The following is a 27,345-nucleotide window of genomic DNA, read 5'->3' on the forward strand; positions in this document are numbered from 1 at the left end:
GAGAGAGAGAGAGAGCACGTGGGTGAGCAGGGGAGGGGCAGAGAGAGAGAGGGAGAGAGAGAATCCCAATTAGGCTCTGCGCTGTCAGCACATAGCCTGACACAAGGGCTCAAACTCACAAACCATGAGATCATGACCTGAGCTGAAATCAAGAGTCAGATGCTCAAGTGACGGAGCCACCCGGGCGCCCCTATTCTCACAACTTTATCGTAAGTTTTCAATGGTTTCAGAGGGGGCAACTGGATGGCTCAGCCGGAGGAGCATGAACTCTTGATGTCCAGGTCGTGAGTTCGAGCCCCATGTTGGGTGTAGAGATTACATCCACGTACACTTAAAAAAAAATATTTTGGAGTAAAAAATTTTAGAAAAATCTAAGTCAGACCTAGACCAGTTGGAGATGCGGCTTCCAATTTAGGGACCTAAAAACACCAGGACTAAGAAAAGTAAACCTTGACAAAGTTGCCCTTATTTAAATACTTGTATTATCTTAGGTCTTTCAGCGTTCAGGAATGTATGTACACTTTCTGGAGCTGGCAGAGCTGGGAATCTAGGGGAGACACAGCCAAGTGACTAGAGTGAAAACTGGGGCCCTTTCCCAGACATTCTGGTTCTCTGCCTAGTGTCCTTTCTTTCCAGTTGAGACTCCTCATCCTTGTGCTTGGAAGCTAGCACCCCAAAGAGCTATTGGGGAGCCCCTTGGTCCCTCAGCGTCTGCCTAGCACTGGCACCCGTGTCCTTTATGTCCTCTGGGATTGTTTTCCAACTACTCTCTGTCCCAGCCCCCACCTGGATTGCAGACCACTCCACGCAGGCTGTGGCTGGCTTTCATTTTTCTCGTGTGTCTTTACACTGTAATTTTGGCACAGTGCTGGATGAGCCGTGAGAGCTCGGTATATCCTTTCTGATCCATTATCTTCAGAAAGCATTTAATAAATGCTCAGAAGAGAGGAGAGGGGTAAGAACAGGAATGTCTGGCCTTCTAACAAATCCTCAGGCTTAATGTGTGCAGGATATGAACAAACAAACCAACCAACCAAGAGAACTTACGAAACACATTTCAGGGTGCCTGGGTGGCTCAGGTGGTTAAGCCTCTGACTCCTGGTTTCGGCTCAGGTCATGATCCCATGGTTGATGAGTTCAAACCCCACGTCGGGCCCCGCACTGATGGTGCTGGAGCCTGCTTGGGCTTCTCCCTCTCCCTCTCTCTCTGCCCCTCCCACACTCTCTCAGACTAAATAAATAAAATAAAATAAAACACACACACACACACACACACACACATTTCAAACAAGTAGAACGTTTGATATGATCATCGCTGTAAAGCTGAAGCCCAGAGACGAATTGCAATTAAGAGCAGAAGGATTCCACGCTGTCCAGCCTCCCTCTGGCCTTATCGATTCTCTTCCTGAAGGAGCATTTGCCCTCTTCAAGACGGTGTTCACTGGTCTTCTCAACTGGCCGCGAAACTTCTGGGGGGAGGGACGGCTTTTGTGGTTTTGTCCCTGCTTGACTTTTCTCCGGTTTCTGCACACCCTGCTCCACCCACCTATGGCTGGCATCCAGGGCCCACAGGGCTGCCCACACTAAATGCCTCAGTCTCAATCATGGCACGGAGAGTGGGCCAGGCTGGAGGATGGAACACAGCTTCAGGGTCTGACAGAACGGGGGAGAGCAATTTACGGCCTGGATGACATATATGGGCAAGTGTGTGACCTCAGGCAAGTCACGTGGCCTCCGAGCCTCAGTTTCTTCTTCTGCAAAACGGGAATAATAAAACTAACTTCTCTCCCCAAATGGCTGGGTGGATGAGTTTAGATGACTCAGGCCTCTGCGCTTTATCTAGTGCTGCAAAACGTTAGTGACCATCAGGAGCCACATGCCCAGCTCTGCCGTCCTGTGTGTAGGGCCGCCTCTGGGTGTCTGTCTGCCCCCACCCTCTCTTCCCTTATCCCTGCGAATTGATTCACACATAATCTGATTAATATGAACAGCAGGCATCAGGACTGGCAGGTCTTGACATTTACTCCCTAGGAAGCTTCAAGGGGGTGGCAGTGGAGCTCCTCCAGCCCGGAGCCAGACTGCCTGGGTTCAATTCCCAGTTCCACCAGTTACTGGCCCTGTGAGCTTGGGCAAGGTGTGTCCTAATGTAGACAAAGTACAGTATTATCATCAGAGGCCTGGAGCTGGAATATTTTAGCATTAGGGTTAGAGTTCAAACCCCAGGTCCACCATTTACCACCCGAGGGACTTTATGCAAGACAGTTAATTTCTCTGTGCCTCAGTTTCCTCCTCATCGGCACAGGCGAATAGAATCAATAGTACCTACCACACACAAGATTGTAGGGGCAATCGGATATGTGAGTACGTGGAAAACACCTGGCACATAGTAGGCTCCATCATTTGACTATTTCAAACAAGGTCATTCTTTTCAGGTGTGGAGATCGGCTAGGGGAGGGATGCACTCGGCTGGCTTTATAGACAAAGGGGGCTGGGCTCCCGGGCTCGCTCAGGCCTCCAGAAGGTCAACCGGACCGGGGATCCAGCTCCCAGCTCCGGTCTGGCCCCGCCCCGCCCCACCTGGCGTCTCCCGGCCCCGCCCCGCCACTCCTAGCCCTGCCCCTGCGCTAGTCTCGCGCACTTTCAAAGTGCGCGAGCTCGGCCGAGACCCGGGGCCGACGGTTGGCCGGGCGAAGCCATTTGTTACGCTACGTGGGGGGAGCTAGCAGCCTACGCCTCCATATTTTTGTCAACTTTTAGCCTTTCAGGCTCAGGTGCTGGTTTTACTGTCGCCTTTAAGTCCGTTCTGCTTGCTCAGCCTCCCGGAAGGGAGCCGTGCCGCTCTGGGGAGAAGGTCGTTGTGCCTCGGTGCGGCGTCCTTCCCCTCCCGACGGGGAGCCGGTGGGAGAGGACGACGGCCGGCGGGGGGAGGAGGCGGCCCTAGCGCCATTTTGTGGGAGCGAAGCGGTAGCTGGGCTGCTCCTGGAACCGTCGCTGCTTCGGGTTCCCTGTCGGGCTTCCTAGCAGCGGCCTCACGGGTGAGTCGCGGCCGCTTCTCACCGAGGACGCCCTGGGGGTCTCGGCCTCCGCACGCCGCGGCCCGAGGCGGACGCAGCGGCTTCCGCCCCCGCCCCGGGAAGGGAGCCGTGGGGCCGGGTCCGCCTGGTCCTGCCCGAGCGGGCTCGCGCGGGCGCGACGTTAGGGGCCTGGCGCTGGGTGGCAGCCGGCGCCGAAGCCGGGACGCTGGGCCTGCGGTGCCGTGCAGCCCGGGCGGAGCTTCCGGGCCCTGGCAGGGCTCTGTGCTTTCGGCGCTTCGCACGCCGGGGGACGCCGCCAGCCTGGGCCCTGTGCCCCTGCGTCTGGTCCTCGGGCCGCGCCGAAAAACCCCTCCCTCGGCCGCCACGCGCTGGCTTGTGGGAGGTGGCGGCCCGCGTCGCGAAGGACCTGTTGTCGCTGTCCTCGCCCGCGTGTGGGGAGCCCCCGGAAGTCCCACAGGGAGGAACAGGGAGGAACTTTTCTTCCTGCTCTCTTCACCTGGCTCGCTGCTGCTGTTTCTCAAGACACAGCTTCTGCATCTGGTTCTTAGGGACATCAGCTTTCATTCCCACACACGTCTCAGCCCCCAGGATGATTATTTACTTCTTTCTGGCAGCGTATATCAGGGTCGTAATAAATAACTGTTTGGTATCCTCTCCGGATGTTCCCCCGCCCCCAGTAACCACCTTGCCACCTGCGACTGTTTTCAGTTGAGCATCTGATGCCTAGTAGGCACGCGGCAAGTGTTTATAGCAGGACTGAAATCGCAAGGCATCGTGTTTTGTTAGGAGTCACTGGCCTTGCCTTTGCCTCGTTTCGGTGGTAACCCGCACGTGTAAGAGCCCAAACAGCAGAGGTGTCCCCGGAACGTGGACGTGGTGGTGGTGGTGGTAACCAGGTGATGATAAGGAAACAATTACTCTGACTCGGGTGTCGGTCATTAATGGTTCTTTTTCCTTTAAGAAAACTAAGAGAAGATGTCTGAATATATTCGGGTAACCGAAGATGAGAACGACGAGCCCATTGAAATACCCTCAGAAGACGACGGGACCGTGCTGCTGTCCACGGTGACAGCCCAGTTTCCAGGGGCCTGTGGGCTGCGCTACAGGAATCCAGTGTCTCAGTGTATGAGAGGCGTCCGGTTGGTGGAAGGAATTCTGCACGCCCCCGAAGCCGGCTGGGGAAATCTGGTATATGTTGTCAACTATCCCAAAGGTTCGTTGCCGTTTGGCTTTGCAACACTCAAGCGTTTGTTTCTCATTCTAAGTCCGATCATGGCCTCGTTTCACGGCGAAACGTCTCCTATAACCCAAGTATTTCTCTAAACGTTACTGTTAGCTGCTAGTCCTAATTAGTGAAAATTGGAAATACAGAATTTTTTTGAGAGAAGACTATTATGTGAACAGATGCTGCCAAGTTAATGCCAAATTTAAGGAACCGCTGAGAATGCTTTGCAGTAATCAGCCTCTTGTAAATAGATTCTTTTCAGGTGCCCTGATGTTTTCCTTTGGTTTTTGGTCCTTGCAGGCTTCCATGAGTCATTCAGTTAATCTGATGTTTTTGCCCCTTAAATCGATTGCTGTAACCCAAATCTGAATTAGTGCAACTATAATTTGGGGTTTTGGTCTTATTCTCACTGCCCCTTATCACTGATGTTCTAAATCTAAAAAAAGGAAATATGAAGGAATGGTGCCAAGGAAGTAGGTACATTTCAGCAGAAGGAATTTGCTGTAGTTGATCTCTTTTGTTAAAACGCGATACCAACAAAGTATCATTTTTGATTAGTATGCAAGACTTTGACTTCCACTTTGAGAACATTTTTAACAGCAACTTGGGTTTTTTTTTGTTTGTTTTTTGTTTTTCGTATGCTGTTTTTCGAGCCATTGGCTATAGATTAATATTTACCCAAATGTAAAATGTCATGTAAGGGCACCTGGGTGGCTCAATTGGTTAAGTTCTTGATTTTGGCTCAGGTCATGATATTGCAGTTCTCAAGATCGAGCCTCGTGTAGGGCTCTGCGCAGACAGTGAGGAGCCTGCTTGAGATACGCCCTCCCGCCCTCTCCTCTCCCATGCTCGCTCTCAAAATAAACAAACATTAAAAAAATAAAATGCCATTTAGATGATAACGTGTCAGTACAGGTTCATCGGTTGTAACAAATGTCCCAGACTGGTTTGGGGGGTTATTGATAATGGGGAGAAGCTATCCATGTGTGAAGGAAAAGGGGGTGGGAAGTCTCTGCCATCCTTCCAATTTTGCTGGGAACCTGAAGCTGCTCTAAAAAATAGTCTTTCTGAAAATCTCACTTAGTTCCTTTCCTCTTCTGAATACTGAGGATTTTTGTTTGCTTTAATGTCAGTTTATTTTTGAGAGAGCAAGAGCGAGAGTGGGGGAGAGGCAGAGAGGGAGACATAATCCCAGAAGCAGGCTCCAAGCTGTCAGCACAGAGCCTGACAACATGTGGCTCTAACTCACAAACTGAGAGCATGACCTGAGCCAAAGTCAGACGCCTAACCGACTGAGCCGCCCAGGTGCCCCCCAAATACTGGTCTTGAAAAATAACCTAAGATTTTGGTTTCTGTTACAAAATCAATGTGAGTTCACTGTTGAAAGTTTATAAAAGAAAGAAAAAGAAAATTGAAATTACCCTTAAAATCCACAGCTGGAGATAAAAGTTGATTGTGTTTTGGTCCGTAACTTTTAACTGATAGGCATTAAGGTAAGCAGATATGTTTAGTAGGCATAAAGATATTACAGCACTGTTTTTTAACCTGTTTTTTTTTTTCCTTCTTAATGTGTTTTAAAGTCCAAAATGAAGTAGAATTAGTTTTGTTTTGATGTGCCTTTTGAGAGGAGAGAACAAACCATGGTAATCTTGAGATCCTGCAAAACCAGAGGTGGGAGGGAGTCCCTGCATTCGCACCAGAAAAGCCCTTCAGCCACTTATTCAGTCCCTCCTTCTGTCTTGGAGAGCTGATGTCACTCCTTGCCAAAAGTTTTCAGTATCTTATTCTTAGAATCTTTTTGCTTGCCGTTGTTAGGTGTGGGAGTTAATATGTCCTAAGAAGTGTTAAATGGGGAGTTCACTGAGAGATTTCTGCTCATTTTGTTCAGATAACAAAAGAAAAATGGACGAGACGGATGCTTCTTCAGCAGTGAAAGTGAAAAGAGCGGTCCAGAAAACATCTGATTTAATAGTGTTGGGTCTCCCGTGGAAAACGACTGAACAGGATCTAAAAGAATATTTTAGTACCTTTGGAGAGGTTCTTATGGTTCAGGTGAACTTTGATTTCATTTGACAGTTTTTCTTCTCCAGTGAATTCTTTTCCCCGAATTCCTGCAGTTTAGTGACACTGCCCTTCATGTTCAGCAGATAGTATCTTTAACATTTGTTACATGTATGCATAGGGGATGCCGAAATGGTTCGGGTGCCTGGCGGGGTTAGTTGGTGGAGTGTGTGACTCTTGATGTCAAGCCCCGTGTTGGGTCTAGAGCTCACTTAAAAAATTTGGGTTATACTCTTTCCCTTTATGCATATATTCTATATTAACTTAGATTGTTGGGAGATTTAAAAAAAAACTTTTTTTTTAAGTTTATTTACTTTGAGAAGAGAGCGTGAGTAGGGGAGGGAAAGAGAGGGAGAGAGAACCTCACACAGGTGTGGACCCTGATGCAGGGGTTAAACTCAGGACCCTGAGATCATGATCTAAACTGAAATCAAAAGCCAGGCAACCAATTGAGCCACCCTGGGTCCCTAAAAAAAACACCTATTTTTTTTTTAAAAGGGGGAGCCACCTGGCTGGCTCAGTTGGAGGAGCGTGCAGCTCTTGATTTCCATGTCGTGAGTTCAAGTCCCATGTTGGGTGTAGAGATTACTAAAATAAATAACTTTTAAAGAAAGATAAAAACACTTATTTCCTGTTTTTCCAGTTTAAGAATGTAAACATTAGAGGGGTGCCTAGGTGACTTAGTTGGTTAGGCATCTGACTTCAGCTCAGGTCATGATTTCACTGTTCGTGAGTTTGAGCCCTGCATCGTTCTCTCGCTGTCAGGACAGAGCTGGCTTCAAATCCTCTGTCTCCCTCTCTCTCTCTCTCTGCCCCTCTCCCACTCTCTGTGCAGGCATGTGTTCTCTCTCTTCCTCTCTCTCTCTCTCAAAAATAAGTAGTTTAAAAAAAATGTAAATGTTACATCTAATTTATCTTTGCATTGTAAACCAAGTTGTTAAAATTCTGTTTCATAACATGATTATTAACATGATCTGGATTCAACATTTACTCTCCTGTTGTTTTTACTTCAAGAATAACTTGGTTTAAATTTTAATTAAGCAACTCCATCCGAGTGAAGCCATTCAAATTAACCAAGGAACTCTGATTTGGGAGTGTGTGAGTGTGTGAGATTTTAGTAAATTTCAGTGATTTTTTTTTTCCCCCCCTAGGTCAAGAAAGATCTTAAAACTGGTCATTCAAAGGGGTTTGGTTTTGTTCGTTTTACGGAATATGAAACCCAGGTGAAAGTAATGTCACAGCGACATATGATAGACGGACGATGGTGTGACTGTAAACTTCCTAATTCTAAGGTACTTTACTCTTTTTTCCTCTGCTTTGGGAATTTTGCTTTGGGAATTTCCTCTGCCTTGGGAATTTTTGTCAAATTTTGACAAAACTCCGTTAGAAGACACTGTAGAAAAATAGTAAATGTACTTGGAAAAGGTAGGGGCGGGTATATTCCTGAAACATTTTGTCTCGTTAAAGCCTTAGGACCTTAATGCATGGTGAATGTTTTATGTTTGTTTGAAATACTTAGTTTATTACCTCTCTTACTAAAACTTCGTTCATTTTATTCTTTTTTTTTTTCTTTGTTATTTCTGGTGAGTGAACAGTTTCTTACGTGGTTACGTGTTAAAGCACAAAGACAGTGAGAACACATTAATTTTGTCACAAAGGCCTAATTTAATTTGTTCCTAGCAAGCAAGACTTATTTGGAGAGTTACCATCTTTGCCAGGGCGTTCCTCAGTCATTGACTTTCCTTAATCCAAATAAACCTTCTTGAACTTGAAACCTTAAGACTTCGGAGGCACCTAGCCGGCTCAGTCCGTAGAGCGTGCAACTCTGGATCTTCGGGTTGTGCATCTGGGCCTCGTGTTGGGTGTAGCGATTACTTAAAAATAAAATCTTTAAAAAATAAAATGTTACTCTTCGCTGAAGTATTAAAGAGAAGTGCTAATACAGAAGAATGTATCTCCTTTTTAATGACTAATCGCATATAAGAGGCAGATCGCTGTCGTTACATCCTCTATCATAATGCTCTTTCATAGTTCATAAAATATTTCTCATGTTTTTCTTTCCTTTCGATTTGACCAGCAAAGCCCAGATGAGCCTTTGAGAAGCAGGAAGGTGTTCGTTGGGCGCTGTACAGAGGACATGACCGCCGATGAGCTGCAGCAGTTTTTTTGCCAGTATGGAGAAGTGGTAGACGTCTTCATTCCCAAACCGTTCAGGGCTTTTGCCTTCGTTACGTTTGCAGACGATCAGGTACTTTTCTCTTTAATGATAGTCCTCTGACTGGGTAATTTGTCGCGAAGATTTCCCATCCCGCTGATTGCCGTCCTCAGCTGAGCTTTCTCACCTTGTAAGCTTTGGGATATGTACGGGTCTAGATAGTCGTCATAAACCCTTTAGGTATTTTTTCAGGATGTGGCACTTAAGTGGGAGTGTTTTCTATCTTTTGAAAATAAGCTGAAAAAGTCCGTGCTGCTGTTACTACAGCTAAAGTCCATTTTACGGGTTTAAATGAAATGAGCTTATTTTTCCTCCCGCGTAGACACTGGCTTGAAATCTAAGTTTGATTGCTACTTTGGTGCATGAGTCAATGGTTTAATTTCCTTTATTTACATCCCCTATTTCTTATAGGTTGCCCAGTCTCTTTGTGGAGAGGACTTGATCATTAAAGGAATCAGCGTCCATATATCCAATGCTGAACCTAAGCACAATAGCAATAGACAGTTAGAAAGAAGTGGAAGATTTGGTGGTAATCCAGGTGGCTTTGGGAATCAGGGTGGTTTTGGTAACAGTCGAGGGGGTGGAGCTGGTTTGGGAAACAATCAAGGTAGTAATATGGGTGGGGGGATGAACTTTGGCGCTTTTAGCATTAATCCGGCAATGATGGCGGCTGCCCAGGCGGCACTGCAGAGCAGCTGGGGCATGATGGGCATGTTAGCCAGTCAGCAGAACCAGTCAGGCCCATCGGGTAATAACCAAAGCCAAGGCAACATGCAGAGGGAGCCAAATCAGGCCTTTGGTTCTGGAAATAACTCCTATAGTGGTTCTAATTCAGGTGCAGCGATCGGTTGGGGATCCGCATCAAATGCAGGGTCAGGCAGCGGTTTTAATGGAGGCTTTGGCTCAAGCATGGATTCTAAATCTTCTGGCTGGGGAATGTAGACGGTGGGGTTGGTATAGACTGGTGGGAATTCAAATTTTTCTAAACACATGGTAAGTATATTGTAAAATACATATGTACTGAGAATTTTCAGAATTGGTCTGTTCAGTGTGGAGTATATTCAGCAGTATTTTTGACATTTTTCTTTAGAAAAAGAGGAAAAGCTAAAGGAATTTTATAAGTTTTGTTACATAAAGGGTTGAAATATTGAGTGTTTGAAAGTGAACTGCTGTTTGCCTGATTGGTTAAAAAAAAAACACAAAAAACAAAAAACCCAACACACTACAATTGATATCAAAAGGTTTCTCCTGTAATATTTTATCCCTGGACTTGTCAAGTGAATTCTTTGCATGTTCAAAATGGAAACCATTGATTAGAACTACATTCTTTTCTCCTTGTTTTAATTTGAACCCCACCATATGAATTTTTTTCCGTAGGAAAATCTCCTTTTTTGGAGATCATGGTGTCACAGTGTTTGGTTCTTTTGTTTTCGTTTTTGTTTTTTTTTAACACTTGTCTCCCTTCATATGCAAAAGTACAATATGAAGCCTTCATTTAATCTCTGCAGTTCATCTCATTTCAAATGTTTATGGAAGAAGCACTTCATTGAAAGTAGTGCTGTAAATATTCTGCCATAGGAATACTTCCGTCTACATGCTCTCTCATTCAAGACTTCGTCATCACACTGCACAGGCTGCGTCTTTGACGGTGGGTGTCCCATTTTTATCCGCTACTCTTTATTTCATGGAGTCGTATCAACGCTATGAACGCAAGGCTGTGATATGGAACCAGAAGGCTGTTTGAACTTTTGAAACCTTGTGTGGGATTGATGGTGGTGCCGAGGCATGAAAGGCTAGTATGAGCGAGGAAAGGAGAGAGCGCGTGCAGAGACTTGGTGGTGCATAATGGATATTTTTTAACTTGGCGAGATGTGTCTCTCAATCCTGTGGCTTTGGTGCGAGAGTGTGCAGAGAGCAATGATAGCAAATAACGTACGAATGTTTTTGCATTCAAAGGACATCCACATCTGTTGGAAGACTTTAAGTGAGTTTTGTTCTTAGATAACCCCGTTAGTTGGATGTGTTAAGTGAAACGATACTTGTATCTCCCCTCCCCTTTTGTCAACTGCTGTGAATGCTGTATGGTGTGTGTTCTCTTCTGTTCCTGATCTGTAAGTGTGGTCCTGTGAACTGAAGCTGGTGGGTTGAGAACATGGACTGAGCTTGTGGTGTGCTTTGCAGGAGTACTGGGAAGCAGAGTTCACCAGTGAGCTCGGGGTGTCGCCACGAAGGGTGGAAGTTCTAATGTCTGTCAGCTACCCATAAGAATGCTGTTTGATGCAGTTCTGTGTCCTGTGCTTGGATGCTTTTTATAAGAGTTGTCAACGTCGGAAATTCTTAAATAAAACTGATTTAAATAATATGTGTCTTTGTTTTGCAGCCCTGAATGCAAAGAATTCATAGCAGTTAATTCCCCTTTTTTGACCCTTTTGAGATGGAACTTTCATAAAGTTTCTTGGCAGTAGTTTATTTTGCTTCAAATAAACTTATTTGAAAAGTTGTCTCAAGTCAAATGGATTCATCACCTGTCATGCATTGACACCTGATACCCAGACTTAATTGCTATTTGTTCTTGCATTGTCCAAAGTGAAAAGTTTTTTTTTTTTCTTTTTAAACCTAGTTTTTAATAAGTCTGGGTGACCGCACCTAAAATGGTAAGCAGTACCCTCCAGTTTTTTTATTAGTGCCTCTGTGCATTTGGGTGATGTTCTATTTACATGGCCTGTATAAATCTCCATTGGGAATCATGCCTTCTAAAAATATTCTTATTTGGGGGGAGTGGGAAAAACAACGTTGATTATTTTCAAATGCTTTGTAGCAAAGCATAGCAGTTGGAAAGGAGGGCATTTCAGCACCTTTCTAGTGTGGGATTTGAAAAGTGGAATTAATTGCAGTAGGGATAAAGTAGAAGAAACCACAAATTTATCTTGTGCCTGAAATCCATTACAAAGCCTGATAGCTTTAAGAACTAGCAGGGTGGGATGTCTGTCTGAAAGTGTTAAGGGAAATGGGCTTTGTCCTCCACAGGTGGGGGAATAGAGTAACGTTGAGTGAAATCGTTTACAGAAAACTCAGATTAGACTCTCACGGCGCATTGTGCAGTATGTAAAAGCAATAATCTATGATTCTCTGTTGTACTTTTTATGTAACTGCTGTGAGAGTTGAGCTTGTTTTCTGATGGAAGAATGTTAACATTTTTGTGTCGGTAGTTTACCTGATGCCCTTATCTAATTAGATGATGGTAACTAGGTTTGTCATTTTTCAAGTTACGTGTTTTAAGCTTTTAGAAATGAAGTCGTCCTTTAGACTTGTGATCGCCACGTTGTTTCGTTACTCAGTTTCCTCTGTAAAAGGATCTTGCATTGTTTTAATTTTTTTCTGCATCTCAATTGCATGATTTCCAAACCCTGTACCATCTGAATTTTGCATTTTAGCCCTTGCACTGTTACTCAGCAGCAGTAACATGGTAACACTTAAAATGGTATTCGGGGACCTCCAAAGACTAAACTGACAAGCCTTCAAGGAGCCCAGGGGTAAGTTCACTTGTCAATGGCATGGTTTTAATCCCTTACTTGACTTGTTGTGAATCTAGTTTCCGGTCTTAGAAGGCTTTCAATGTGCAGCAGCCTTCTGTTAACAATGTTTGTGGTACTAGTAGCTGTGGGTATTTAATTCTACCCTTAAAGTTAAAAAAAAAGAAAGAAAGAAAAAAATGAAGTCTAGAAGTAAAACTATTTGGCAAAGATTTGTTTTTAAAATTAAAAGTCTTATTTGGTCATCTCAATGCATTCATTCTTAAAACTTTTTTGAACCGGTTGAATAAAAAATTTGTTGCCACCACAGTTTAGTGTCTGGAGTCTTACTGGAAAAATTCAATTTCTTTTTTATATGTGACAAAGGTGATGGAAAGTTACTTTGGAAAAGTCTCAAGAAGTTCCCCTTTAATATGCACAAGAGGAATCAGGCAGAAACTCAAAATGAATTTTTACATGAGTGGTAAATATTTGGCTAGAATGAAACTCTGTTAAATGTTAGCTATTAAAACTTTAAGGAGGAATAGCCAGCCGAAATGACCTGAGGTCTTTAAGGTTAGCTGAGCTTAAAGTGTGTCCTTAGGGAAAGTATCTTAACCGCTTGATAATTCCAAAGATGTATATGATAATTGGAATAATTTGTTGTTGAGTGCCAGGAGAGTAGCTCTTCATTGTGTATGAGTTCTATACTCAGCTCTTGTGATTTGTGATCTGTTGTTTTAAGTATGCCCAAGAATTTTCGTGTTCATTGTGAGAATTAAAAAAAACAACTACAGACTTATCTGTGCTATCGCCACTTAGCTCTGATGTCGTATTTCTTCTTAAGGAATTGCCACATTTGATTCAGCTGTCTTCTGAATTTGAACATTATTTAGGTTATTATTTCCAAGTGCCGGGAACATCCTCACAGCTGAATTAAATTCTTAGCGTTGGCGTTACTGGGTCAAAGACTGCATGCTTTCGGGGCTTTTCGGATACCTTGCCAAGTTGTCCTTTAGAAAAACCTGTGTTGTCTTTGACAATGTGAAATAGTGCTGTTCTGTGTTTTTCTTGTCTGCCAGTTGGATAAGTGAAAAATTACCTCTCACCAGTTGATGGCATTGGTTTTGCACATGGGAATCAGTCAGTACCTAACCTGAAGTATTGATGTTTCCATTTTATCTACAAAATCACGATTCAAGGTTATCCCTGAACCAGTACTGCTGTAATATATAAAGCTCTGTTAGAGATCAAGAACAAGTCCCCAGACAATGGAAGAGTCGTCAGAGAACATGAACGGGCAGTTTATAGAAATGCAGATATCTGCTGCAGATACTGGACTTTGTGAGTCATGAAATGCAGATTTAACTGGTGGTTTCCTGTGGGATTGGCACAGGTGATCTCACTTGCCTGTGTCCCCTCGAATCCAGCAGGAAGCGGTGAGAAGCCCCAAGGGAGGGGCACCTGTGGTGGCCTTCTTCCCCGCAGTTTGCTTTTGGTTTTGGCGGTAGAGCAGTAACTGCCATGTTAATGTCTCTCGGGTCACGTTGCTGCTACGGTCTTTTAAAGGGGTTTCTAAAAATAAAGAATCCTTTTCTGATCGAAGACGCAACGAATTAAAAGTTATTAATTATGTTCTTGATCCAGGGAATATAGTTAACAACTTTTGTGTAGACCCCATACTGGTTTGCTTCCCCACAATTCATGGAACCCCAGGACACTATTCCTCCCACAAACCATGTCTGTGTCTCGTTATCTAGAAACACTAGTGCCCCTCCACTGTCCCCTTTGCAGCTGTCCTTGCCCCCGCCTTCTAAGCCAGCGCAAAGCATGTTTTCTGTCACCCTTCCCCCTGGATAGGGCTGCTTTTCGTACGCAGCGGCACATTTCTGATGATCGACAGTTGGAATGTCAACAAACATTAGACTTCTGGCAAGAAAACCCCTTTGGGTTAATCCCCAGCCAGACACGGTTCCGATGTCATTTGTCCTCATGAAGGATTCGGCTTCTTTTCGTGGCAAACAGATAGGCAGGATGTTGCTATCGATTACAACTCTGTTCTTCAACTTAATCAGTGCTATGTCGTTATCAAAGCCGGCATCGTGAGTATAGCCTTCGTGTATAAAAATGGCCTCGGCCCGGGCTTGTGTATAATGAGCTGACAGTCTCTTCAGGGCACCCATTCTGATCTCTAAGGAGGCGGCATCTTCTTTTTGCTCATATACGGCGTGAGCAGCTGTGAGGATCCAGTTGTCCTGTAGGAGTGCGCCTGCTGCCGTAGTTCGACCTAGTAATAGGACTTGCCAGGGAAAATCGCCAGGCTTTGCGTTCTGCCCTCCGTATATACGCCCTCTTACGGTGCGAGTTGATAGTCCACAAACTGGGGAAAGAAGCAGACACGTAGAGCCTTTACAGAAACCCAGTGGTGGTTTTTTCCATAATCATCCCCACTTTGGAATTGTATCTATTTAATATCATCCAAAAATATCATCGGGTGAATTGGTGGGTGTCCACCCACACAGGCAAGTGAGACTGCTTTAAAACGGCACAGTTCAAACCTGAGGAAACCTTTTGGTATTAGCGTTAGCTCCTCAGAAAATGAGGTGTATGAAAATTAGCTTTTAGAAACTAATTTGTTTTGCTGAAATAATTTGGCCTACACGATAGGGAGTATTAACAGGGCAGACAGGAATTGTCTGGGCTGATGTACTGGGGTGATGTGATTACAAGTCCAGTGAGAGGAAATAACCTTTTCATTGCTTCTGTTTTCCTGCTTGTAAAATGGGGTATTTACCCTGTAGTTCTGGGAAAGCAGGAACTAAGGTCACTGTTGCAGGATTTGCAAAATCACTTTCGCCTTTGAACATTGAAACGTTTTGCAAATCAGAATGTTGGCAGTTGTAGCCAGGAACCTTCAGGTTCGGAAATTACTATTTTAGTCTAGTTGGTTCTTCCAAACTAAATTTCCCTGTGTGTATTGCTAACTAAATACACTCATTAATGTAGCAAATATGTCTCCTGTTGTGGCAGAATACTTGCACTAAAACGTACAAATGTTGTGTCAGCCGAGATGTAGTTTTTTTAAGAAAACTAATTTAAGCCAGATAACGCAGGAGTAATGAATACATTATTACCTTTCTGATTTTTTTTTTTTTAATCGTTGTACTCAACTACATCTTCAGAGCCAATTCTGGCAAAAAAAAATTTTTTGGGGGGGTACTGTTCAAAAGGCACATTGCATTAATGTTTAAAAACTAGATGTCGTTGAAAACAGTTGCTTAGGGAAATGAGTTATTAGCTTTGGGTTTTAATAGTTTTACAGAGAATAAAAAGTTAACTCCACAGCAGGACTTGTGTTTATAAATGAAAATGGTTCAAGATAATTCTGAAAATGGTTTAATTTTTTACGCTCGCCTAGTTGTGAAGTCAAAAATAATCAATGACTGACGTGCAGTCGGCACCTCGCAGCCCCTCCGCATGGAAAGGGGAGAGTGAGAACGTATTATCTGGAAATAATAACTTGGTGTAAGAGCCAAGTGCTGAGGTTCCGTTTCTGCCCAACACCAGCTAGAGCTCGCTCGCCTCCCGCCCAGCTGTACTTTCCATCAATTACGCGTCTCTTGTGTAAATGTATCCATTACCAGGCTCACAGACCGGGAGCGATTTTTCTCCTTTGGAGCTCGTCCAGAATCCATCAGCCCCACACACATATTTACCTGCAAATCATTGGAAAAGCAAAAATGTTTAACTGCACGGAGAAGGTGCTTGTCATTTGCTTGAATAGCCCCTTGAAGAATGTTGATTCTGGAGCAGCATCGGGAAAGAGAGGTGTCTGAATAACCATTTTACATGATTTCATAAATAGGAGGTCTCTGCATTAACCATGTTTGCTTGCAAAGTGGAAACCTTTTAGATGTGTAACTTGAATATGTATCAAGATCTCAAGTGCTTAATGATAAGGTTTTGACTTGTTAAATTAAACCATTTGGAATATATTGTGTGTTTGTAGTAGTCATTTACTAGATAAGATCTGTTTTCAGATTCTCGCAAATTGACATTAAAGTCACTTGAGCTGTAATACTTCACTTAGCGGGTGGGAGTAGTGCCTTTTAATCTTCCCTGCAGCCTTGGCCAAAAATGTTGGCTGAAGTTTATTTTCAGATCCTGGGGGTTTAGGTTCCAAATCACTCACCCCCAACTTGGAGCAGTTTGCTTACCATCCTCCGATCTCATCGTGTAGAAGATCTCGTTACAGCGGTATTGAATCTCCGCCTTGTATGTGGTCACTTCAGGACCTGTGACGTACTGCACTTGGCCGTTGGGTAGGTCTTCCGGCGGGCCGCAGTCCACAACTGGTCAAGGGAGAGGGAGGAGTCAGGTCGCACTAACCTGATTCGTGTCCAGCGCTGACCGCGAAAGGCCAGACGGGCAGGTGGCCGTGCTGCCGGGCGCTGTAGCCCGAAGCTCCCCCTGTGTGGGAACCACGCCGACCTTCTTCCCTGAAAAAGGAGAGGTCGGCCTTACTGTGATCGTAGAGCATCGCCTTCCTCCCGTTCCGACCCGAACGGCTGGATTGCGGTGAGGCCCCTGGGGTGGGAGCGCACGGTGCTTTCCAGAAGGAAGGGGTTTGAAGCCACCTGGGACTCCTTCGTGCCCGTGCCCTAACTTCTGACGGAAAGTTCTGGGGCAAAAGGGCCTCAAGGAAGGAAGAACGGGGCACCGCCCACGCGTCCCTGGAGAGCAGTACTCCGTTTGCAGTTTGGCCCTGAGAGTCAACAGTGCGAGTCAACAGTGCGACGGAGGACTTGGTTTGTGCTAAGGCTCCTTGTCCCAAATTAACTTTTTAGGAGATCTGGAAGCCCTAGTACCTTGAATTTGCATTAGAATGTTCACCCGTTAGGACTCGAGTGTGAACGATCTACCCAGGTTCGGGGATGAAGTGATAGCAGGCCAGAAGCCCTGCTTCACGCAAGGAGGTCGAAAACCCGACACTCGATGTTCTTTCTCCGAATATTCAGAGCTTACACTGAGATGGCAACCTAATAGCCGTGAGCCTGGTTCTGTGCCGGGTGCTGCTCTGATTCTCCGCAGAGAGGTGCCCACGGCTACCTGGCTTCATTAAAGTGGCCGCGCTGGGGTTCGGACCAGACTCCCAGCTCCCAACGCTCCCGTGGTGCCGGCTCTCCTGCTTTGGAACTAAGCATTGGTAGTCTCGGTGGTGGGGCCGAAGCCATGAAGTGAAAGTGTTTCAATTGCCTGTGGATTCTGTGGGAACCCTTGCACAAAATACGCACAAATACATTTACAGGGGCGCTACCCACAGCAGTGGATGTATTCGGAAAGACCTGGGGACAGCACACATGCCGTGGCGGGGGGGCCACGCAGCCACTAACGAGGGCGTGATTCTCCTGACCCTTGGGTGGACGTGGAAAGAGAGCCCGACAACACGGGGGAATCCGTGCCATCAGACCGAGTCTCCTTTTGCTTGAAGAGTGTGGACTGGCGAGATACGTTAGGTTACACACGCAGCACGGGAGCTAAAGCACGTGAAGGCACGGACCTCCAAACTCGCAGGGGTAGTTGGGGGCAAAAGAGGCTCTCGCTGTAGGTGTCTGTAAACTTAGTTTTTCGACTTAACTTGCATTTTATCGTTGGGAAAACAACTTACGATGTGATTCTTAACTCGCAGGCTGGTAAGGACACCCTCGCTCCAGTCTGGTGTGTATGTGTCCGCGCAGTGACCCCCGTCCCTACAATATGGTGGCCTGTACCTGTGCACACGTGTGAGAGCGTGTGTGACCGCGGGCGTGTTCTAACAGCGGGATCGCGGGCCTTAAAGTGCCATTTTCTCTTTCCCATCCCGCACGGAGATTTCATACTTGGAAAAAACAGTTTTAAAGATTACGCTCGTCCAAAGGCGATACTTTTCCTAGTGGCTTGGTTCCCGTTTAACCTGTAAGAGCGCCCGGAGAGGCCGGCGAGGAGGAGCAGGTTTGGAACCCGGTCCCCGAGAAGCGGACCATTTCAGAAGAGACCGGAAGCAGGCACGGGCGGCACAAGCCGCGCGGGGATCTGGGGTCCCGGGGCCTTACTGCTGCACTGCGGCGTCGGCTTGTCCCAGGATCCGTCTTTCTGGCACACGGCAGCAAATGACTTGAGGGGCAGACGACCCTAAAGAAGCAGCCGGAAAGGGTTGCGTTACTCGTTTGTATCGGGACCCCACTCCCCGAAGCTCCGCTCCCGCAGCAGTGCCTGGGTGGGGGGGTGGGGGGGGGGTTCAGGGGGTGCCGCACCCACGTGACCGGCCACACCCCCGACTCTGCCTCGGTGCCCATGCGCGCTGGCGGCCGACAGCTCTGCCCGTTGTGTCGCCGATGCCGCAGACCTCTCCCTAAGAGAGGTGTTGGCGCTGCAGGGATCAAATGGTGACCTCTGCGGCAACTGCGGAACACTTTTCGCTCCCCACTGCAGTCCGGGAACACAACACGTCCAGTGCCTGCCGCTTTTTCACCAGTTCTTTACATAAAGGGCCAAAGGGCGGTGGCCAAACTTTGGGGAAGGCCAGCCGGCTCCCGCGTGGAGCGAATGTGCGCGGAGTTTTCTAGCCTTGTGGCCATCAGCTGGGGGGGGGGGGGGGGGAACAGTTACTAAAAATACTTTCCTAGGCCTCGCCTGTGCGTTCTCAGTGATTGCTAGAATGGTTTACAGAGAACGTGTCTGACTTACTGAAACGTTATTTTAAAGTTGGAAGTGAAAGATCACTTGGGCAGAGCAGAAGAAGCCTTTATGCTTTCAAGGAAGCAGGAGGGTTTGTTGTTCGTTCTTTTTCCCTCCCCCCCCCCCCCCGCCCCCAGCCACCCCCCAGCAGAAACTGAAGAGGTTTGCAGTCCAAGGAGCTGCGGGCCAAGACCCTGGCCGGGAACTTTGCAAGGTGGGAAAAGTGCCGGGTTTTGTTTTGCTTCGTTTTGGACTCACTCCTCCGCAGGACTGGACTGAATAGCTAGCTATCGTTTCCCTGTTATTACTTTGTACCGCTGGGATTCAGTGACAATTTTGAAGAACATAAAGAGGACGTGTTAATCTCTTACCTGTGCCCCTGAAGCAACACAGTAAGCATTTTTTAAAAAAATTATCCTCCCTCACCCTTCACAGAGGTCACTATTTATAACTTTGCAGAATGTACCCTTTCCTAGTGCCGTTTAATCTTTGGTGCGCCCGGGACTTGTGGCACGGAAAGGTCGTCACGTGACCGGGGGCGGGGCCTAATTTAATGCCAGGTGGCAGCCCGGGCCCCTCGAGCTGCCTTATAGGATGTGAACAGGGAAAAAATCCCTTTTAATCACCAGCTTCGGAGAAGAAAAGGGCTTCTTCTTTTCTTTCTTTCTTTTTTTAAAAGTTTATTTTGCTTATTTTGAGAGAGAGGGTGGGAGGGGCAGAGACAGAGAGGGAGAGAGAGAAACCCAAGCATTCTCAGCATGGAGCCCGCTGTGGGGCTCAAACCCAGAAACCGTGAGATCACCGCCTGAACCGAAATCAACAAGCCGGGGCTTAACTGACTGAGCCGCCCCAGGTGCCCCTTAGAGCTTTTTGCATAAAGAACGAGAGAATTCTCCATAGACCTCTCTCTTCTAGGCCAGCTTATCTCTTTGAATGTTAGTGGCTAATCGTGGGCCGAAGAAAGCCCCGTGCTGACCACAGCTAGTTTTCCACTTGCACCCATCTGCCGCTACGAATATGTAGCCACGTAAAAACCGGTCATGATCCCGCTGCGCTTGGAGCTCTGTGCTCACTTACCTGCAGGAGCTCGTACCCAGTCTCGCAGAAGACGGCGAAGCGGTCTTTCAGGACGTACTGGGCTTGCACAGGCGCGAGGCGGCCATTAGGTGGAGCCACCGGACCAGGGCAAGGCCGAGCTGCGCGGGGGTGGGGGGGGGTGGGGGGGGGTGGGGGAGGGGTGGGAAACCGGGTTTAGGGGTTTTGATGCGGCCTCTCGAAGGCCAGTCTGAATGCAGCCATTTCCAGGTCTTGATTTTATAGCCGGAACACTTAACACACAGAGAGAGCTCGCCACAAGTGGGGCGGACCGCTTCAGAGTTCAAACCAGAGGCCAGATGACCCTGTGGGGCGCGTATTGCACCGATCGGGATTAGTAGCCGCGCCTGGGCCTCCCGGAAAGCGGCGTTGCCGAGCCGGGCACCCGGGGGGGCGTCTGCTCTGCCCCCGGGGACCTTACAGTCCCTGCCGCAAACCAAGAGAGAGTGTCGCTTGGAGGAAAAGAGCTAGACCCGCATTCGCAGCAATTACTCTTAGCCTCTCTGGGCCTCCGATTCCTCTGGGGGTCGTGAGGGCCGGATGTAAAGGCTAGTGCCTTGCTGAGCGCTGGGCCAGAGTGGGTGCGGGTGACCGCCCACAACAGCCCGGAGACACCTGGGGTTCCGATCCCCACCGGCGCTCAGGGAGCCTGTGCTTCCCCCTCGCCAGCACGTGCTCACAGCGCTCAGGCCCCCGGGGACACTGCCTTCCACTCCGGCCCCCAAACCCCAGCCTGGTGTCACCCTCCGCTTCCCCTCTGCCACGCCAGTGGTTTGCTAAGTCCCCCCGGCAGCGGGTCTCCGTGCCCTGGGGTGGCTCTCAGTCCCCTGCTGTCCCAGAGCCCTGCCCACCAGCGCCCCCTGCCCACCCCACCCCCACCCCTTCCCTGTCTCCAGGGACAGCCCTGGTGGCTGCCCTGCACCCAGGCCAGAGCCCTGCTCCGCTCAGCCTTGGCCCTTCACCCACCAGCCCGGCAAACCTGACTCCCCCTTTGAGTTGCTCTGAAAGCAGCACTTCCGTTGAAGATGTGTTATTACTCTGACCTACAGGAGAATGAATGAACCGGGGACAAACGAATCGGTCTCCTAGTTCCGGCCTCCCTCCTCCCAACCAGTCTCGCCCCTTCCCACATTTCTAACCGAGGTGGCCCAAGGGTCAATCTTTTCTAATCCAGTTTCCTCGTTTAAAAAATGACTCCAATCCCCATAATCCCAATTATCACTTCCTCTGAGCCACACCCTGTGCTCAGCGCCTTCCCTGCATCAGCCCAGGAAGGAACACCTTTCGAAGGAGACATTGTGCTTAATTGGGACGACTGGGACATTACGGCTCAGAAAAGTTACGTGAGAGGTTCGGTGTCACATAGCCAGGCAACAGGTTCGTGCCTGGACACACACCTAGGCAGCCTGACATCAAAGCCTGCACTCTGATTTCCTGGATGGGTGGGTGGGTGGAGAGAAGGATGGATGGATGGATGGATAAAAAGATGGATGGATGGATGGATAGATGGATGGATAGAAAGATGGATGGATGGATGGATGGATGGATGGATGGATAGAAAGATGGATGGATGGATGGATGGATGGATGGATAGAAAGATGGATGGATGGATGGATGGATGGATAGAAAGATGGATGGATGGATGGATGGATGGATGGATAGAAAGATGGATGGATGGATGGATGGATGGATGGATAGAAAGATAGATGGATGGATGGATGGATGGATGGAAGGAAGGCAGGCACTAAGGTTGGAGGGAAGGAGGGAGACATACTCTTTCCCCTAAGAGAAGGTGATCTTGCCTGGAACAATCCTTTCTTTTCTTTTGCTTATAACTGTCTTGCCCCCTCTTTCTTCCTAGGAAAACCCTCCATGTTTGCACGCCCCCCTTCAGAGCTCCCCTCCACTTGGTAGATGGGATGCTGCCCAAATCATGCATCATTTAATGAAACCAATTAGATCTTCACATTCACTCAGTGGGATCTTGTTTTCTGGTTTTGATGGCTGGACGTGAGGGGTGGTGCAATAGGGCACCCCAAAATATGACTCTTTAGCATAAGGATTGTTTTGAGCTGGTTATTTCCAGACATTGCAGACACAGGAGAGGCTCTGAGAACAGAGTCGAAGTTTTGCTTTTGTCAGGGACCTTTAGGTTGACAAAAGACACGTCCATTTTGTAAGCGTGTCCCCCTCTCTGCCCTAGAAGAAGGATGAATACGTCACTAGAAAACTCATCACCGGAGAAGGCAGGGTCTTAAATCTGAATTACGGACCTTACTTTCATTTACCATACTTCTCCTGGTCATGTCACCTGCCCGTAACTGGCTCCCCGCCCCCCTCTCTTTTGTCTTTAGCTGAACATGGTAATCGAAGCCTAAGTTCTAAGTCCCCATTCTCCCCTGGGTAATCTCCCACGTGTGCATGAGACGTACCTCTTAACAAACTTGTCTGATTTTCTCTTGTTAATCTGTCTTTTGGTCCCAGCTAAGAATTTAGGAGGGAATTATTTTTTCCTCTCTTACAGAGGAAGGAGGGCTGGTTGGGTGGATGGAAGAGGGAGGGACAGGAGGAGGGGTGAGGAGAGGGATGGACACGTGGGCGGATGGCATTTCCTCTTGGGTACCATTGTCTCTCACAGGCCATCCCCCCCCCCCCCAAGCCTGCTTTGTCTTCTGGTGGAATTTGGGACATACTATCCCAAACTACAGCACCTTGGCATGTTGAATATCTTCTTAAACTGAAGGAGTTTGAGAAAACAGAAACAGGGAGATCCCTCAGACCTCTGCTCCCCGGCCCTTTGTCATTGTCACAGTCAGAAGACCCTCATGTACTGCCATGTGACAGGTGCCCTCCTTGTGCCAGGAGGGAAGGAGCATCCTTATCTCTAAAGACAAAGGGAGCCAAGAAGAATCCAAATAAACAGGCCTTCGCTGAGTCCTCCTCCCGGCACCCCACCCCCCACCGCGTCTACCACACTGACCTTAACGTGTCATTTTTTTCCCCGTGACCATCCATCCACCTTTCTGCAAACCCGGCACAAAAGTACACAGGCCTGTTTCTTTGGGTCTTTCTTTCCTTATGACGTCTCCCCTGTAGAACTTACGTGAAATAAATCTGGACGTGTTTCTCCTGTTGATCTGTCTTTATCAGTTTACTTTTCAGACCCAGCCAGGGACCCTAAGAGGGTCGAGGAAAACTTTTTCTCCCCCTGCACTTCCCAGGCCCAGCTAGGAAAAGTCCCATCCCGTGTGGCTCCTTGACTCCCCCGAAACAGCTTCCTGCTGGGATCTGAGACCCACTGGCCCTCACCTGTGCTGGTGTAGTGGATCTTCCAGCCCGTGTGGTCCCCCGACTGATCCGTGACAAAGGTGACGGTCACCGCGTTGCTTTTTGTTTCAATCCTGCTGGGCAACGTCGTCCCGCAAAATGGGCCATACTCCTCTTTGTCTGTTTGAATCTGAAGGCAGGAAGGGCCCTGTCACCTCAGGACCCGCCAGAGCCAGATGAGCGCCACATCCCGGGAACCTGACCTTGAGGGAGTCGTAGGGGCACAGGGCTTCAGGGTGCGTCTCCACGTCGAAGGACCCCACGAAGTCCAGGATGATGCTGAACCCCTCCTCCAGGTGGATGCCGTAGGAGCAACTGGACAGTTTGGGGTACGGCTGTGGGTATTCAGGGCTGCTGAGCACCCCCGACCGGCCGGTGAAGACCTGACCTGAACACAGGGCTGAGAGAGGGGGTGTTCCTGTGAGCCGGGCCGCAGGCAGCCTGGCTCCGCCCCGTCCGGCTGTCCTCACTGCAGTTCGGCCCGGGGGCCCCCGCGCAGGCCCGCCCCACAGACACCTCCTCAGACCGAACACCCCGCCCCAGTGGTGAAGGGACAATCTGGAGTTTCTCGGGCTTCCTGGCTTTGGCTGAAACAGGTGACACCCGGATGTACATCTTCCAGGCCCTACTCACACCCCTGGGGCTCCTGGGCCAGAGTCACAACCCCGGGGGGGGGGGGGTGGGTAAAGAAGTGAGCGAGGTCACCGGCGGGGTTGGGGGGGGACAGAGGGGGGCGGAGACGGGGGGGCGGTGAGGGATCCTTTCCTTATCTACCCCTGACCCCAGCAACTCCTAAGTTCATCCACCACGGGGCTCCCGCCCGCACCCGGCCCGGAGCAGTCCAGCCTTCCCTGGTTCCCCACGGAGAACAGCGGGGCCTTCTCTTGTCCACTTCCCCTCCCACCCTGGGCCTGGGCTCTGCCCCAGGGGTTGGTTGAGGCAAGTTCAAGTTCACACTGATCAAGCGTGTCTGGTGCCCTTTCCCCACTGGGCCAGCTGATTGTGCACTTGCTGAGGGAGCGTCTATACCAGCCATGGGAGGTGTCCGACCACCCCTGCCCCAGGCTGTAGACAGGGGGTGTGGGCATTCGAGCCGGGAGATTTCCAGAACTGAGGGGTCCCAGCACGGCCTTCCTTGCTCTGTGTGGCTGCTCCCCAGGGGCAGAGGGAACAGCCCCTGGGTGTGGGGGACCAGACCCCCCATCAACACAATCTCGCCGGGCCTCTCTGCTCGGGGTCAGGCTCCCCCAGCCCAGCACACGTGGGACAGGAGCCATCCTCTGAACAGGAGCTGGTCTCAGGATGCTCCCAGCTCAGTCCCTGGGGACCTAGTGGGGCGTAGAGAGAGCTCGGTTTCCCTGTGTGAACTCAGGCCAGCCCTCACCCCTCTCTGGGCCTCAGTGCCCCATCTTCCAAATGGATTGGAGGCTGCTGAGTAAGCCTTTCTAGCAAAGAGGCCCGTGGCCCGTGGAGGGGACTCCCACTGACCGAGGTGCCTCCAGGCCTTGATGAGGGTAGGGAGAGAGGGGAGGCGGCCAGGGTGCACACCACGGCCCTCTCCCCACAGGGCCCCCCAAGAGACACGAAGCAGAAGGTAGAGGTGGAGGCAGGTTTATTGTTAGGTCCGGGGATGGGGCGGTCGGGGGGGCTGCAGCAATCTCGGCCCGACCCAGACCGGAGCCGGAGGTGAGGCTAGGGGCTCTGCTCTGGAAGAGAGAACAGAGAGACAGGGAGAGACACTGGGAGAGAGACACTGAGCAGGGGGAGGCGGGGTCAGCACTGAGGCTGGGGGCCGCCCTCTCGCCAGGACACCCCCGGGTTTCCTGCCGTCTGGCCACCTGGCGCCTGGCAGGAGTTCAGAGGGGGCGGGCAGCAGAGGCCGAAGGGGCTGGCCTGCTGGGAACCAGCCGCTTTGAGCACGCCCTGTCCACACTGGGAAGTTTTGTGCAGGGAAGCTCGTGTGAGCCAGGCCCGCGTCCCCCACTCTTCCCATCTGGGGGCCCAGGGCGGCTGAATGGGGGCGGGGGGTGCCTGGAGCCCAGACGGGATACACGGGGGGGGGCCTAACACATGCGATTTACGGGAACGGGCTCAGGACCGATGGCCAAGCCGAGGGCAGAGGGAATGTGAGTGGATGGGACACACGGCAGGAGGGGACAGAAGATCAAAGGTGGGCCGGCGGCCTGCCAGGAGAAGTGCCCAGTGGGCCAAGGCCAGGGGTCCCTCCGGAGCCCTGGGCAGAGCGGCTGTGGCCTTGAGGAGCCGGCTGTATCCTGGGCCAAGGTGGGGGCTGGGCTGGGCGCCGTGTCCGCCCCGCCCCCACGGCCACAGCTCACCTGAGCAGGTGCGCTTGTTGCGGTGGAGAACGTAGCCCGCGCGGCAGGAGCAGTAGAAGCCACCCAGGTGGTTGTGGCAGTGGTGGTCGCAAGGAGGCGCCTCTCCTGGGGGCACCTGGCACTCGTCGATGTCTGGGGGAGGAGCGGGCCAGGCGGGTGGTCAGAGGGAAGGAGAGGAGGCCGATCTGGGGCCTCGCGGCTGAGCCGAGAGGAGTCTCCTCATGTCCCAAAGAGGCTGGTGCCCGGCCAAGCATGTTCTAGGCCCAGGGGCACCGTAACGTCCCCGGGACGCTTGGAGGCAGAGGTCAGCAGCACCTTCTCCAAACCAGGGACAGGTGAAGCGTCCTGCTCCGGGTCACCCAGCTAGCGGGTGATCGGTCGAACCCACCGAGCAGGTTCCGCCAAACCCCGCGGCACCCTCCTGAGGAGCACAGAGAGGTTGAGCCACTTGCCCAAGGTCACACAGCGGGCCCCCCCACCCCGGAGCCGCCGTGTGAAATCGAGTCAGGCTCGAGGCCCACGCACAAGTACAGTGTGCCGGGCCGTCCGTTCTCGGCGGGGTAAGTGGGCTCCCTGGGCCCTTGCACCACAGGGGGGGCTGTGGGCATGTCCCTGGCTCCGCCCCGTCAGGCTCAGTCGGAGGGCGGAAGGCATGGCTGTGACCGATATTTGCACCGGGGATGGTGTCGGACTGGGCTGCGGACTTCTCTCCCGCTGGCTTGGCAGGAATCCAGCCCCGGGGAGGTGAGGCTGAAGGGAGAGCTGGCCTGGCCCAAGACAGAGTCGCCCCCGGCCCGCAGATGGGCCCTCCCCCGCCCCCACCTCCTCTCGGCTCACCCTCTGCCGCATAGAAGGCCTCAAAGCCCGTGAAGGGCTTCTCGTTGGAGTAGTCGGAGTGGAAGGTGACATCCAGGCTGGAGGCCGGCGAGTAGAAAGTGTCGTTGCCGGGGGCCCGCTCCGTGTCTGTGCTCTCCTGCCCGCACAGCGTGGCCAGCACCTTGGTCCCTGAGCTCAGCTGTAGGGTCGGGGTCACAGGGAGGGAGGGCAAGACGCAAGGCCCGCCGTCCCTCCTTCCCTCCCTCGGAGGCCAGACCCCGCTCCCACGTGTCCCTGCCCAGCCCCCCGCCCCCGCGGGGCCCCTTCGTCGGGAGCCCCCAGCCCCCGAGAGGGTCCGGGTCACCCCCCGCTCCGTCGGCACCTTGACAAAGTCATACTCGCAGAGGTAGGAGAGCTCCAGGTGGAAATGGGTGAAGTAGAGGCCCAGGCGGTAGCCGGGGGGAGCCCTCAGGGTCCAGCGCTGGTCCTGGTTGTTGCCATACTCCCCGGGGAAGCCAGGAGATGCCAGGCGCCCGAACACGGGCTCGGGCCACTGCGGGCCCTGGGGTGCGGCTGCCGAGCCCCACAGCAGGCCCAGGAAGATCAGCAGCAGCCTGAGGGCGGCGGCACGGGGGTGGGTGAGGGCCCGGAGGCCTGTCCTCACCCCTCGCCCCTGCGGGGGAGGCTGGTGGAGGGGGGGGGGGCGGTGGTCCACTCACCTCATCGTGCACCCATCCAGCTGACCAGGCCGTATCTGGAGCCTCATGGTCTCACCTTTGATCTGTTTGTCCAGTGCCCAGCCCTGCCCCCAGCCTCCCTGACCCTGGGATTCTGGGAATTGACCCCGTGACTCCTGCTTGCCCCGGCTTTCCGGCAGGGAGGACAGGACGCTCCAGGAGCCAGGAATTGCACCTGGATGACAGATGGCCCCGGAATGAATCTTGGCTCCGTCCCTCACCCTTAACTTCCTCCTAAGGCCGGAGGGGGGCCTCCGTGACGACGATGG

At 50.4% G+C, this 27,345-nt stretch overlaps 2 protein-coding genes across 17 annotated transcripts; one reads left to right on the forward strand and one right to left on the reverse strand.

Annotated features, from left to right (window-relative positions):
- Nucleotides 1–2,696: 2,696 nt before the first annotated feature.
- On the forward strand, nucleotides 2,697–16,043 carry LOC122226945 (TAR DNA binding protein). 15 transcript variants are annotated; one of them, XM_042950972.1, is made up of 9 exons: nucleotides 2,697–3,035; nucleotides 3,997–4,248; nucleotides 6,149–6,312; nucleotides 7,473–7,613; nucleotides 8,399–8,569; nucleotides 8,948–9,074; nucleotides 10,115–10,184; nucleotides 11,157–11,190; nucleotides 11,971–16,043. In XM_042950972.1, exons 2-7 carry the CDS (start codon nucleotides 4,011–4,013, stop codon nucleotides 10,180–10,182), a joined length of 909 nt encoding a protein of 302 aa, XP_042806906.1. In that variant the 5' UTR covers nucleotides 2,697–3,035; nucleotides 3,997–4,010; the 3' UTR covers nucleotides 10,183–10,184; nucleotides 11,157–11,190; nucleotides 11,971–16,043. The 15 variants fall into 15 exon arrangements, 9 of the variants coding, with proteins under 9 accessions (XP_042806906.1, XP_042806905.1, XP_042806907.1 ...); XR_006205821.1 differs by having other exon boundaries at nucleotides 8,948–10,184; nucleotides 11,157–12,069; nucleotides 15,693–16,043; XR_006205820.1 differs by having other exon boundaries at nucleotides 8,948–10,184.
- On the reverse strand, nucleotides 13,665–27,202 carry MASP2 (MBL associated serine protease 2). 2 transcript variants are annotated; one of them, XM_042950980.1, is made up of 11 exons: nucleotides 27,059–27,202; nucleotides 26,722–26,953; nucleotides 26,361–26,538; nucleotides 25,524–25,655; nucleotides 23,391–23,587; nucleotides 23,170–23,317; nucleotides 19,843–19,961; nucleotides 18,141–18,219; nucleotides 16,266–16,400; nucleotides 15,690–15,764; nucleotides 13,665–14,428 (listed from the first exon to the last, which is right to left on the reverse strand). In XM_042950980.1, exons 1-11 carry the CDS (start codon nucleotides 27,103–27,105, stop codon nucleotides 13,665–13,667), a joined length of 2,106 nt encoding a protein of 701 aa, XP_042806914.1. In that variant the 5' UTR covers nucleotides 27,106–27,202. The 2 variants fall into 2 exon arrangements, with proteins under 2 accessions (XP_042806914.1, XP_042806913.1); XM_042950979.1 differs by lacking the exons at nucleotides 13,665–14,428; nucleotides 15,690–15,764; nucleotides 16,266–16,400; ... (2 more) ...; nucleotides 23,170–23,317; nucleotides 23,391–23,587 and adding an exon at nucleotides 24,793–24,893 and having other exon boundaries at nucleotides 27,059–27,183.
- Between the last annotated feature and the right edge of the window lie 143 nt (nucleotides 27,203–27,345).

Source organism: Panthera leo, chromosome C1 (assembly GCF_018350215.1).
Source record: "Panthera leo isolate Ple1 chromosome C1, P.leo_Ple1_pat1.1, whole genome shotgun sequence".
NCBI classification, from domain to species: domain Eukaryota; kingdom Metazoa; phylum Chordata; class Mammalia; order Carnivora; family Felidae; genus Panthera; species Panthera leo.